Here is a 14,161-nt window from a genome sequence, read left to right on the forward strand (position 1 = left end):
TCCCTCCTCCTTGTAACAACATTTTATGTAAATGAAAATTAATATGCACTCCCCCCCCCCCCCCCGTCTTCTCTTCTACAGACTAAACAAACCCAATTTTTTCAATCTTCCTGCATAGGTCATGTTTTCTAGACTGTCCATCATTTTTGTTGCTCTTCTCTGGACTTTCTCCAATTTGTCCACGTCTTTCCTGAAATGTGGTGCCCGGAACTGGACACAATACTCCAGTTGAGGCCTAATCAGCAAGGAGTAGAGCGGAAGAATGACTTCTCGTGTGTCTTACAACACTTCTGCTAATACTTCCCAGAACGATGTTCGCTTTTTTTGCAACAGCGTTACACTGTTGACTCTTAATTAGCTTGTGATCCACTCTGACCCCCAGATCCCTTTCTGCAGTACTCCTTCCTAGGCAGTCATTTCCCATTTTGTATGCGTGCAACTGATTGTTCCTTCTTAAGTGGAGTACTTTGCATTTGTCCTGATTGAATTTCGTTCTATTTACTTCAGACCATTTCTCCAGTTTGTCCAGATCATTTTGAATTTTAATCCTATCCTCCAGAGCACTTGCAACCCCTCCCAGCTTGGTATCGTCCGCAAACTTTATAAGTGTTTGCTCTATGCCAGTATCTAAATTATTGATGAAGATATTGAACAGAACCGGACCCAGAACTGATCCCTGCAGGACCCCTTGATATGCCCTTCCGGCTTGACTGTGAACCACTGATAACTGCTGTCTGGGAACGATTTTCCAACCAGTTTTGCACCCACCTTATAGTAGCTCCGTCTAGACTGTATTTCCCTAGTTTGTTTAGGAGACGGTCGTGTGAGGCCTTTATACTGAGATAGTGCCCAGAGTCCCACATGGATCAGGTCCGATTGTGCTAGGTGAATACAGAGTGACGGCCCGCTGCCCTGCGGCGCTTACAGCATAACTAAGACAAGACCTAACAAGAGGGTGTAGAGATATGCAGAAGGAGCATTGAAGGCAGGATGAGGAAACCGAGATTATGAACAGGAGCTGACCTAGCCCAGCCAGATGACTGAGACAGTTAAATATATTTTAACATAAGAATATAAAATAAATATCATAAGTCCTTAGTGGGCTTCTATGTAGCTGTTTCCAGGCGACAGTTACTCAGAGGCGTCTTGGGAGAGATAGGTCTTTTGGAAGGGATTTGAAGGGAGGGAGAAGGCTTTGCAGATTAGTTGGGGAAAGGCGTTTCATGCCTCTGAGAAAGCATGAAGGTGCTCGTGGGTGAAGAGGGCAAACCAGTGATGGAGGCTGGCATCGTCTGTGGACAGAGGAGGTGAGACATGGCAATGTGTTACAAAGGGTGTCAGGAGTCAGAGGTGATGGGATGGAGAAGGAAGAGCGTGCAGAGGGACTCAGAGGCGTGGAGTGATGTGGGGCCAGGGAGACGGCTGTTGGGAATGTACCTTGGGGGAGGGCACATCAAGAGAGGAGGAGGTTGCAGTAGACCAGACAGAAGATGTGGCAGCTCTGGACAGCGTGAGCAGTGTGGTCAGACAGGAAAGGACAGATCTTAGAGACGTTAAAGAGGAGGAAGCAGCAACAACTGGTCACTGCCTGGATGCGTGGGTGTAGAAAGAGCAGGACATCCTGCCATGCTGTGTACGCCAAACGCAGAGTCAGCGGGCTTTGCCATTTCTGCCCTCGGTTTTCACGTTGTCCATTTGCTTTCCCCAGACGCTCCTGCATAAATGCAGCGCTGTGACTCGCTCTCTGCCACCCTGCCTTCGGAAACACAAGAGCGGAAATGAGTGTTTCTGCAAAAGGCCTCCTGAAGCACCAGCACAGGCCTGAGAGCTCTCTGGGGAAACGGGGCATCGGAAACAGCTGAAAGTCTGAACCGTTTTAAACCTGCAGCAAATGGTGGTTTTGTTGGTTTAAAAGAAAATTCAATTCCTAGTGGGCAACGCAGGCTGGAACCCAGGAGGTCAATCTCAGCGCAGGATTCAATGCGTGGTCCCTCGAACATCTTCCACTCTGACATTCTGAGCAACTCTGCCTCTCAGCTTTCACAGGCATGCTGGGTTGTCCATGAGCCAACAAGAGTGCAGGGAAGGAGATGGGCAAGCTTCCCCTTCACAGCCTGGCCGGCACCCTGATCACTCCACACACCGCTGGAGAGGTCCTGAAGGCCACCAACTGGGCCAAGCTACACAGCATGTGGTGTGCACAGCCGGGGGTGCGGGGACTTGAGGGACAGCCAAAGCCCCCATTTGTGTCAGAATGTGAACGCAACCTTCCAAGGCTGGGTGGTTAGAGGGCACTAACTACCCAAAGAACCATCTCCTGGAGAAAGGGACTAGAGCAAACCAAAGGGAATGCTGCGCAGTGAACAGCGAGTGGGGGCCAGATCACAGCAACACTTCAGCTTAAGGCCAGGTCCAGCACGTGGTACAACTGCAGAACAAAGCTCGTTAGTCAGAGTACAATTAGCCAAGTGGAAGGCAGCAGGGAACGGCTGCTCCAGCTGAGGTCTCTGTCCGGTGAATTGGTCCAGTTGCCTGAAAAGGTTTGGCAGTGCTGCACGAAAACACTCTTAAACACTCCCATGGAGCCTCTCTTGAATGATCCCCCTCCAGAGGGGCTTGTTTTAGAGTTCCCAGAATCAAACACTGTTCCAAGCAACATCACTCAAAGGGTTAATTTTTAAAACACCCTCATTTGCAGGTGACTACCCATGAAGGTAATGGATCTGACACAGCATTTGCAGTCAGCTAGTCGAACAGCAGAATGACCTCGCTGGAATGCAAGGGGGAAAGAAAAAAAAAGCCATTTATCTCCCTTGTTGGGCTTCCCGTAATGCCAAGAGGAGAATTACAAGATCTTAGTGAGATCACTTAAATAAGAATAAAGGAAGTCGGGCTGCTCCTGCATCACTGCGGGGTCATGGCAGGGGGACTGCCAGAGAACGACAATGAAGAGCAGAGACCCAAGCAGACGTTTCCATGTCACATGACGGCAAAGCCCAAATGCGCCCCGAAAAGTCACTTGTGTGTGATGGACAAGCCTCCTGCTGGTGTCAGCAAGGCTTTGGGAGCTCCCCCTCATTGCCCCATCCCGTCAGGGAGCCTTGAACCAACTATAGGCCCAAAGGTGGACGCATCCGGTTAGTCACCCTCTGCAGCCCCAGTCTGTGCGAGCGGATTATTTTGTACAGAGGATGGGGCGTTGCTGAACAGCTGATTGCCAAGTCTCACCCGTCGCAGAACATCCGCCCGCAGCAGCTCACCGTGAGGCTATGGAGGGAACACGGGCAAACCTGAGCGGCAGGCGTGGCCACGGCCTTGGAAACATGTGTCTGCCCATTAAGGCCCCACATACCATGAGGAGCATTCTAAACATGGGGGGCAGAGGGGGATTTACACTGAGGAAGGAGACTTTCTTTTGCTTGCTGATGTCACTCAGTGGTGTTAACTCCTCCTTTGTACAGAAGTTAGACTATCCCAAGGTGCTTCCCTCTGGACGTGTTCGAGCCATCGGCAGGAAGCTAAAAGTGCTTTTGCCCGGGGTAATGACTGTAGCAAGTTTTCTTAACCCTTCTCCGTTTTGGACCTCGAGCACAGTTAGGGAACACCGAGGGGGGAGAAAGCTAATTGCAATCAGAGTATGGAGGAGGACTGCAAGACTCCTGCTCAGTCATTGGGTTCTCTATTGCGCTGCAAAGACCTTAGGCTCTAAGAACTGTAACAAGTCTGCAAGGCGACAGGGTCTGGCCACTGTCCTAGCAAGCAGGAGAGCCAAAGAGAGCCACTTTCCATCCCCATGAGCTCGGTATAAAGAGGGGTCACTAGGCGACCTTGGGTAGCCTCTCTGTGCCTCATTTCCCCCAGTCTATCAGACCGGGAGGAGAGTGACTTCCTCACCAGAAAGGGCCTCGCAAACAAACTATGTAAGCCAACACCTTCCTGTCAGAAGCTAAACCCTTTGTTTACAGACCTTAACCTGACCTTTAGCAGCCCTGGCCCGACTCTCCCAAATGGCAGCTTTACATGCCATGGCCCCATTGCCGTTCCATGCCGAGCCGGAGAGCGCCCTGCACTTTACAAGACACGCTTGATGACGCTGACCACAACAAAGGGGGCAATTTCCCGATTCATTCACACCTCTGTGAGTCTGGCTTTAAGCTTTTAAACTTCCCCTTGTTGCTGGTACCTGATCATCTTTCCAACACACCAAGCCTTTTAACTAAGCCACCCCCAGAGCTTAATCCAAGCTGCAATTCCCAGACTGTGGCTCGCTGCCAGCTGTTGACTGACCAGCTGTCTGTAATAATTAACAACTCCCTGGCAGAATTAGACGCCCTTTGCTGGCCAACAGAAACATCTGGGGATGCGAACGCCCCACCCCCTTGGAAAAGAACTTCTCAACCCTTCTTCCAACTCCTCCACTTTCTAGTTTAAATGGTGCCACCCTTTCAGTGTTCAGGCATGTAAAACTCAGCTCTGCCTGACAGGGAGTCCCCCAAACGCTTGCAGGCTTCCAAGAGTCTGGGCACGGTAACTAATAACACAGCCAGAATCCAGTTCCAGAGGGCACGGGGAGAGAACTGCTCTCACTGGGAGAATCACATCATGAGTGTTTTAGACAAAGTAAGAGGCCCATAAAGATGAATTTCAAATCTTTTTTTTTTTTTTTTTTTTAACCCACCAGATCTGGTAACTAGACAGAAGATGGACCATGCATGCAGGGAGGGAGGGCAGCAGGTTTATTGTCCAGGGATGGGAAACATGTCACATTGGTGCCCCTTCTCCCCCATCATTCTCACTTCTCACCACAGCATCTGTTGATAGGTTGAGGGAGAGAGCAGAGCTGCTTCTCAGGAGGGAGGAAAAAGCCAAAGGAATGTGAAAGAGCAGAAGTGCTGCATGGGAGCTTCCTGGAAGAAATGAAACAAGGCTTCCAGAAGAAGTGGCGCAAGGAGAGGGTGGGCAGAGAATCCAGCATTCAAGCTGTAGGCCTGGGGAGAAGTTCTGCAGCACCCTGTTCTTTTCAGCGAGGCACGGATCCCTGCTGGAATGCTTCCAAGAACAGGGCAAAGCAAGTATGCAAACCTGATGGCCAACGGCTGATTCAAGGATAGGCCAGATGAATCCCCAGCCCCTAGGTAACCTGCTGACCTCATACTCTGCGGAAGCCACTATGCCGTGGTGGGGAGTTCTGTAAGATACAGCCATCTGCCTTGCTGTTCTCCTGACCAGCATTTCAGGCCGTGCAGTCTCAGTGCTTGGCTGAGAACAGCTGACTGTCCCCTCCAGGCAGCCTGTCTAACAGCTCAGCCCATCCTGAGGGCAGGGTCACTTGTCTCGGAGAAGGGCCCCGCTCAGCAGGAGTGAAAAGCAACCCTTGAAAGTGCTTCTGTTCCCCTGAAAATTCAGGTGGGCCTTCAGCCCTTTCTTTGGGGTCTCAGCCCAGCCCCAGTAGGACCCAAGTGTCAGGATTCAGAGTGAGAGCAGGAAAGGTGTGTCAGACGATGGAAAAGGAAAGCAATAGAAAAAAACAACACTCTGCTTTAAAAGTCTCGTGTGTTTGCAACCCACAGGTCATTAAACAGAAAAAGCCATTATTTCTGTAGGACCCACAAAAATGTCTTCTCCCCCTGTGGATTTTGCAGTTAACTAACAAATCTGACTCCCTGGGACTGACAAGGCTGGAGCCCCAACAGAAGCCTGTTAAACATCTTTAGAAGATAAAGTTACTGTGAGAGAAAACCAAAGCATGTTCATTTCAGCTCTATTACCAAAAAATCTGAGTTTGCAAGATAGAAAATCAAACCCAGCCAAGAGCCATTTTGTTTCTGTCCCCTAGGAGGCTGATCCAAACTGGAGCAAGGGAAAAGCTAAGTTACCAATAGCCTCTGAATGACCCCGATTTTTCAGAAATCAATTCCTGCAGCAACACCTCTGTGCGTGTGTTCCCTTTGAGTAGTAGTATTTTGGCTGAAACCAGAAAGCTGAGGGTCAGCAGCAAGGACCCCCCTGCAGAGAAGAGTTGTTTATTTTACCCAGCCCAGACAGGTTGAAACTTAAGGCCCGTTACGGTTTTATATGCTACCCGGATTTCTCATTCTATGGCACTACAGCCCCGAGCCCACTGGATTGGGTTTGGTAAACAACATTTCACATGTAAAGTGACTGCTTCACTTGCTGCTACAGAGATAAAAGTGCTGGCACACTGCTTTCTGAGCGACAACTCCTATTCTGGTCAGCGCAGCAGACCACAACAGTTCCCACCTGAATGGGGGAGGGGGGAGTTGACAAGTTTCCCCTGCTGCAGTGAAACTAACGAAGTTCCCAGGCTCTACAGCGAGTTGGAGGAGAAGTCAATTAGCATCAGCACTGACCTGTGAGCAAAGGGCATTCTTGTGGATTTTCTTGTAAATAAGAGCTGGGCAGATAAAACAGATGAGGCTTCCCATTGTAGCACCTGTTAGGCCCAAGATGGTCTCCACTGGCAAGAAAGAGCAAGAATAATAATAAATAAAGGTATGCAAAATCCTTGGAGGAAGGGAAAGCATCTAGGGAGGTTGGCCCGGTGCCACAGACTGCAGCTCTGAGCAACCCACTAGAATACGACAGGAGCCTCCAGCCAGCGAGAGCTAGAACAGGGGTAAAATTAGTCACTGTAATTTATGCAGCACACAAGTACTTAGTCACCTTCTAATGACTTCAACCAGCTGCAAGTCCCTGACGGGCTTTCCCTCTGCAAGGGCAGCTCCTCCCCAGTCCCCCTCCCTGCAGGTCTCCGTGCTCCCGCTCAGTGCCATGAGAGCAAATGACCCCTCCGCAGGCTTCTGTGGCTGTGTATAGGGAGCATGCAGACCTGACCAGTGCTAGCTGGACATGCCAGAGTGCGGGACCAAAGAGCCATAAATAACCGTGTTCTGGAGAACACAAGATCTAGCGGGGCACGAACAACATGGTGACGAGGAACGGGGAGAAAGGACAACAACTGGGCGCTTCAGTCTCTATTCTACCCCACCTCTGCACTTACCATTTGGGATCATGATGCCTCCAACCATGGTTCCAAACACAACGGCCAGCGTGAGGGCTTTAAATCGAAGGGGTGGCATGTAACCCCCCGCAGCAAAGGTGCCGTCTTTTTGCTATAAAATAAACCCAAAAACAAGGAGTTAAGCCCCTGCTTCGCACCCGCAGGTCTCTAAAGCGATTACCCAGAGTGTCCTGCTAGATAAGCCAGACAAGACAATGCAGCACTCGAACGGTGATGGTTTCACCTGCCCATGCAACAGACTTCCTAGGTACCCAGTAAGAGGCTGAGCAATTTTAATGTGCAGCTTCAACTCGAACCTGCACAAGAACTGCCAGAGCTGCTAGTTCACATCCTGTGCGGAACGTAAACTTGACAACGGCGTCTCGGAACGTTAGCGCCCAAACCCTCCTCCACTGTCCTTCCCGCTTTGCAGGCAACACCCAGCAGAGGCCAGTGCCTGAGAAAGTTCAAGTGGTGGTGACGACATGAGGGAGACGGGGCCCAGGGTCAGTAGGGAAGGAAGCCGGCTGTTGCTCCGGCAAGTTGCCACCGGAGTGCAGTTGGGGAGCGGGAAACCGTTCTGCACCACTGCCTTGTAAAACAAGTGGAATCTGTGCTCTGCAAACAGGCAATGGTATTTTTTGGTGCCATTCCTAGATCACAACAGGTCCCCACAGCTAAAAACACCCCTCCACATCTCCACAGCAGTGTGTGTTCAAAGCTCTGCACAAGCATGAACTGAGACACGTGACCTACCTAGGAGATAGGTGGGTTAGCATTCTCCCCATTGTACAGACAAATGCAAAGCGACATGCCCAAAATAATCCAGCCAGTCTTGGGCAGAGTCAGGATTAAACCTCAGGACTTCCCGATTTCCATGGCTTCCTGCTCCAGACCACACTCCTTTCACCAGCTGGGCCCACCACCACTCAGAACATTAGAACAGAGCCAAGGGGCATCGTACGGACAGTGGCGACGGGATCTGGAGCGCTAAATTGCATGCGGTTTATTTCCTGCCCCAAGAGGTTTCTCTTTAGCTGAATACACAAAGGTCTCAGAACATTCCCACAATCTCTCACCGTTATTTACTGAGTACCAACAGCATGCTTAGCGCTGTACAACACACCGAGGAGAACATGTCACTGCCAGCAGACATCAGACTGACTGTGTAGTCACAAAATACACCCCCGGTCGGGAGAAGGCCTGCCTCAAAGAATGGGGAAAGTGCAGGAAGGAGTGATGTAGTTTAAGTTGTATTTCTATAGCTGATCATCACTGAACAGTTCTGAGGAAGCAGGACATGGAACGGAAGCATCTGAATGAAGGAGGGGGACGTTTGGCCTACGAGAAGGGGAGACTGACTGTTCAGGGCAGGATCGCTAAAGGTGCAAAGTTGAGCTAAAGAAGAGAGCAGGAAGAAGCAGGTGCAGAGATGTGGAGGAGTGAACCTGTCCAGAGCTCTGAAGATGGGGACCATGAGCTTGAGCTAGATATGGACATGAGCTGGGATTTAGGTCTGAGCAGCAGGAAATAAGGAGCGTCCTCTCTTTCTAATGGCTAATTCTTCCTCTCCTCCTCCTCCGAGAGAGAACAACCTCGGCTCTGTACTGCACGACACTTGGTATAAGCCAGGTGTGGGGCAGGTAACGAGCACTGCACAAGACCTCTATTTAGGGGGTGGCAGAGCAAATGCCGGGGTTTCACTCCGGTTTCACCTCTCCCCATTCAATTATTCTGTGTTCTGCAAGGAGGACAAGACTCCAGAACTGCTGCATATTAACAACTGCTCAGAACAGTCGCGTTTCCACAGAGCCAGATTTACAAACAGGTCTGCTGGGATCCTCGTGCTGCCCCTATTAGCACAGCACAGACGGTTACAGTTTCACTGGAAGCTGCAATACAGTGCATGGGGCTGAGGGTTCATCCACTCTCAATACCAAGTATCTGCAGCTAATCAGAAATACGGTGCCATCAACCAAGCTGTGCAGTCGACTGGAAAAAATAAAGGTGGCCCTTTGAAAAGTGACAGGGTGGATGGTGCAGGGCCAAGACCAGCCTGCAGGAGGGTCTTACCTGCTGCTCAAAGAGAAGGGTGTTCAACGCTTGTCTGCATGGCAGAATCATCATCGGGAACCCAACAGCTACCGACATCATGAATCCCACTCGAATCATCTCCGTCACCAGGTTGGAGGGGAAGTTCATGAGCACGTTCCCAGCGATGGCTTCCGTGTAGCTCACGTAACCAAAGAATCCCACCTGCGCCGGGGGAAAGGAAGGGAGTGCTTTTCTGAACATCAGGAGTCCGAGTCCAGGGGCTCCCACTGGACCCACCCTTATGGCACTGGGGCAGCATGTACGATACTTTGCTTCCCAAGCCAAGGAGAGCAGAGGGGAGTGACTGCAGGAGTGGCACGTACTTGACATTTTTCAGAAGAGAAGCAAAGCCCCACAGCTACTCAGACAAGTGGGACAGAGCAAAGCATGTCAATTAAAACAGGGCAATGCCCAGCTAAGAGGGGACCATGTGGCAACTTCCTCCAATGCAGATCTTCCCGTCGGCCTAGCCAGGATATCTTCGCTAATCAAACTAGGTGGCTGGAGGAGCTTTCGCCTAAAAGCCACTGACATCATGAGCAGGTATGCCTGGGTTTAACTGGGGGACCCCCTGGAATGGGTGATAATGGGAGCGGAGCAGCTGCCTTCCCAGCGCCTTATATTGGTCTGAGTTTGCTAGTGGGATTAAGCATTGCAGCTGAGATGGCTACCGAGTCCCATGAACCTGAGCCCCTCAGTGAGGGAGGCTGTAATACAATCCCATGCAGCCGCCTAGCTCACATGGGAGCCTATTCTTGGGAATTATTAACTGGATTTTATTAACTGGAGTTTTATGAGGCATAACTTTCTTTATAACCTTCCAATTGCAACAGGCTGATGGGCAGCTCTCTCTAAAGACGGCAGCTCATTGGACGGCATCTCCACTTCCAGTTACATGATTGGAAGACCGAGACCCAGCCACTTCACATGGAAAAGAAGAGACTGAAACCCCCACTCCAGGGCTGCTCAATGGGACCTATTGTTCCAAAACCCCGGGCTCTCTGAACACCTCTGTGCATCTGCAGTGCGGCCCCCTTCCATTTTATTTCACTTTCAGCAAAAAGACACTTCATCCTCTAGAGCAGATAATGCCCGGCCCATCTCATGACGGCTCCAAAGCTTATCCCAAAAGTCACTTTTTTGGGAGGCAGGGGAAAAGGGAGGAGAAAGGAAGGGTAGAGGCTTCTCACCGTAACATAGAAGGTGGTGACCACATTCAGAGAGGAGGCAAATATGGAGCTCATTATTTTAACGGACGGTTCATCCAGGCTATCGTACGTCGGCAAGACCTGGCTGCAGAAAAGCAGGTTAACAGATTAAGCAGTTTCAAGGAAACTTTCCAGAGAGATGCAAAATCAAATGCATTCCCTAAGTTCTCTTGCTACAGCCCAGCAGAGAAAAATCTCCGACACCTTCCCCCCACAGAGCGTAAACACACGGCTAGTCCACAATTTATATTGCTAATGCCAAGAGATTTCAGAACACTCACAGTTTCAAGTGTTGCAAAAATATTCATTCTCCCCATCCCCCACCACCACGTGGAGTTAAATGTGTGATGTAAACATCTTGGTTCAAAAGTGTTGCAAAATGAATGACCGTTTGTTCCACTGAAACACCAGTGGCACGGGTCCAGGCAGCACATCGGAGATTATTGTTCTTGGAGCGCTCCGTGCGGATAATTAAAGCAACCAGTGTTTACAGAATAAAAGCGGGAAGAGGGTTAGAGCATCACACTGTCTAAAAGAAAAGTTAAACAAACAGAACTAAATACAGTGCCTGGCATATTTCAGCACCGCTGTGAGAGCCCAGTTCAGAGAACACTGGAAGCGTCAATTACACAGGATTGGGGGGTATTTATGTACTTGGAACACACATGGAATCCACTTTTTCTACATCATCAGGTGCATATTTTAGCAACTCATTAACCTCTTGTTGCTCTAATGAATCCAAGTGGCCACCTCTTGTGTACTACTGAGAGAGCAAGGGGAGGCGGGGTAAGTTAGACGGGCCGGGGGTACCCCCAACTCCAATGGACATTAAAAGAAAGTGTGTGAAACGGAAGCCAAGCTGGGAAAATCTTAACCTTTAGTGCACCAAAATGTTCTGCACAAAGGAAACTGGGCTGTCCCTTTAAACTGCATATCGAGATGTGTGCAGGAGACCATACGTATAGCACTGTGAGAGTCATGTATTTATGGGGACCCACGAGATTAAATCCTACGTGACCCTGTGAGAGAATTTAACTTCTTCACTGATCTTGAAATAAAAACCCTTAATATAGCAACTGCCAGACATCATGGACTTTCCTCCGAAATAGCAGCAGGCCCAGTGGGGGGTGGAGCGGAGCGGAGGCAGAGCCGTCAGTGTGTGCGATGACACCGCTCTCTAGTCCAGGCTCACATTATGAGCAATGCCGCAGAACGGCATTGGGGGGGGGGGGGGGGGAAGTGCCACGTGAATTCTAGTTGCAACCAATCCTCCTGTGGTCGAACTGCAGTGCCCATCTAGTCATATTGGGTTTCTAGTCACAGCTGCAGAGTCCCTCAAATCCAGACCACATGCCCCCGTGCCGCCCTGCCAGTCAAAAACCCGTCTGGGTGGAGCAGGCGTCTGACATGCACACGGCCAGGAGCACGTCCCGACATGCTTGGGTTTTATTTTTAAACGGGAACGGTCGTGCGGAAGGCCAATGAAAGACCAGAAGCCTTCTCCTGACAAATGCGTCATATGCTGTTTAGGCACCGTCACATCACAGGTGATCAAGTAAATATAATGTCTCAGCTTGGGTTTGAGAAAGATATTCAGACCACATGCTCTTTACAGTTCTTGTGTTCCTGAGATGAGAACAAGGAGAGAGGGCGCAAGCAAGACAAGTCCAAGCTGGAGCGAGAGAACCCTGGGTTCGTTTCAGAGGTGGCTAGAACTAGTTCCGTTCTCCTGTGAATCTGTATTTTCATCCCCACTGTAAAGCCCATCTCGGTTTTTGACTAGACTCAGGGTCTTATCCTGAATCATGAGTACCCGCAAGCTGCCACTGACCTCCCAGCACCTCGCTGCACTGGACCCTGAGCGCCACTCCAAACCCATAGCAGCCAATGGACCACATGATGATTTTGGTGTACTGGTGACCTCAATGGTGTTACACCAGTTTCACTGGCATCAGAACCTAGGATAATGGGTTTGCACAGGGTGCAAGTCATATTAATCCTCAACCCTCCTGTGAAATACGATAAACCCATTTTACAGATGGGGAAACAGAGGCACATATGTTAAGAGACTTGCCCAAGGTCACACCGGTAGACTGTAGCAGAGCTAGTATCAGAACTCAGGGATTCCTAGTTTTCAGTTCCCTGGTTAATCTACTAGACTACACTACATAATGGTTGAAAGTAGGACACCTCTCTGAGCTCAGCAATGCTAATATACATTTCAAAGGGCAGGGGAATTGAATCTACAAGTATGATCATACATTCAAGGTAAATGAGAATAATGGTGCATTCTGCTTGTCACCACTGTATGTTGCATTTATAAGTCTGGAGGGAAGGAATATGTTTTTTATGTTAGAATTATGTATTTTTCTAAAGGTGATTGGAAGGTCAGCAAAATTAAACACCCCTAGTCAGAGAAGAATATGCTTGTGACATCACGTGGGCTGCAGAGAGCATGTTTTTCTGGTGCTTGGGGGAAAAAAAATCTAGGTTTTAGCTGTAGGTTTGGATTGCCATTTAAGTGGTATAACAGAATCTATATTTAGATAGATATACGCACACACTAGTCCAGACCATAGAATTTTGCTGGGTTTCCAACTCCCTACAAATGTGCACTGGTTACTAAGAGGCCACCACAAGAAAAGGACAATTTTCTCTTTAAAAAAAACCCTACAGTGGCAACTAGGTAAAGCTGTAAAAGAACACAACTTCTGTTGCCAATTATAATGGAGACATTAAACAGCAAGACTGGAGCGTGTTCTGCTAGAAACAAAGCTGCCAAGAGAGACGATAAGTGGGAAATGATGATTTGGATCTCACAGGTGGGTGTAAACACAGCAGTACGAACAAATTTTATTTGTCACATTAATTTCTTATTGGCATGCTGCGCATTCGCTGGAACGACCAGCTCTGCCAGTCTTCCTCATGCTGATGGTCTCTTTTGTGTCCACATTTGGATTGACACATCTCCTTTGAGCCGGCTGCTGCTTCAACCAGGCATGAATCACTGGCTCTTGTCATTTTGGTGGAGAAGGGAATGCTGCTGGAATGATGGAAATAACCCTGTCTTCAGCACCAGGCCTCTGTGCACCCAAAAACCCAAGCCTCATTAAAAGACGCGGGCAACTGGAAGCAACAAGCTGAAGTCAAGAATTATGCCATTTTCTTTTAAATATTTTCAGCTACATTTGGTGAGGCTAAGGCTGCCCAGGGGGCGGGGGAGCTCTGACGGTGGTTAGGATGGAAACAACCAGGTTTCTTTTCCTGAGATGAAACCATGATTTTCAAGCAATGGGTCAAGTTCATAGTTGGTGTAAGTCCAAGGAAGGCAACGTAAGGCACACCAGGGATTCACCTGACCCAATGCATTTTATGAACAAGTAACTGCTCAAGCACAATAATTCTTGAGTGAAACCTAACTCCCTCCCCCATCGAGGTAACAAGAGAGTCACAACTGAACGAGATGCTGTACTTCAGTGGGCTGTAAAACACTCCAGCTATCCCATTCGGATCCTTGGGACCCTTTGCCCTCACAAACCTCCCTCCACACGACAACTGCTAGAGCAGCAGGTACTTACGACTGACAGGCGAAAGACATGCCGAAGATGGGAATGCAGCGGAAAATGCCCTCCCAGCGCATGTAACTGACTCGCTTCAGCCACTGCCCACCGAAGAGGCCGTGTTTGAAAGAGGAGAGCACAATCTGTAGCCAAAGGGGAAAAAGAGGTTAAGAGCCAAAGAGCAGAGACGCCAAACCAGACCTAAGGGGACTGAGCACGCTGCCAGGCAGCAAGGGAGGGCAGGCATAAGGCAGCTCTATCGGGAGGACGAAGAGGCT

At 49.5% G+C, this 14,161-nt stretch overlaps 1 protein-coding gene across 4 annotated transcripts in view; it reads right to left on the reverse strand.

Annotated features, from left to right (window-relative positions):
* The window catches only part of SLC38A10 (solute carrier family 38 member 10), a 46,798-nt gene that overhangs the window by 18,753 nt on the left and 13,884 nt on the right, over positions 1-14,161 (reverse strand). For all 4 annotated transcript variants that reach the window (XM_054046952.1, XM_054046951.1, XM_054046950.1 and 1 more), the window contains exons 6-10: positions 13,902-14,026; positions 10,306-10,408; positions 9,095-9,277; positions 7,022-7,133; positions 6,372-6,478 (exon numbers count right to left, since the gene is read on the reverse strand). In XM_054046952.1, coding sequence (XP_053902927.1) covers positions 6,372-6,478; positions 7,022-7,133; positions 9,095-9,277; positions 10,306-10,408; positions 13,902-14,026 — 630 coding nt within the window. The remainder of the gene's footprint in view (positions 1-6,371; positions 6,479-7,021; positions 7,134-9,094; positions 9,278-10,305; positions 10,409-13,901; positions 14,027-14,161) is intronic.

The sequence above is a fragment of the Malaclemys terrapin genome, chromosome 13 (assembly GCF_027887155.1).
Source record: "Malaclemys terrapin pileata isolate rMalTer1 chromosome 13, rMalTer1.hap1, whole genome shotgun sequence".
Lineage (NCBI taxonomy): Eukaryota > Metazoa > Chordata > Testudines > Emydidae > Malaclemys > Malaclemys terrapin.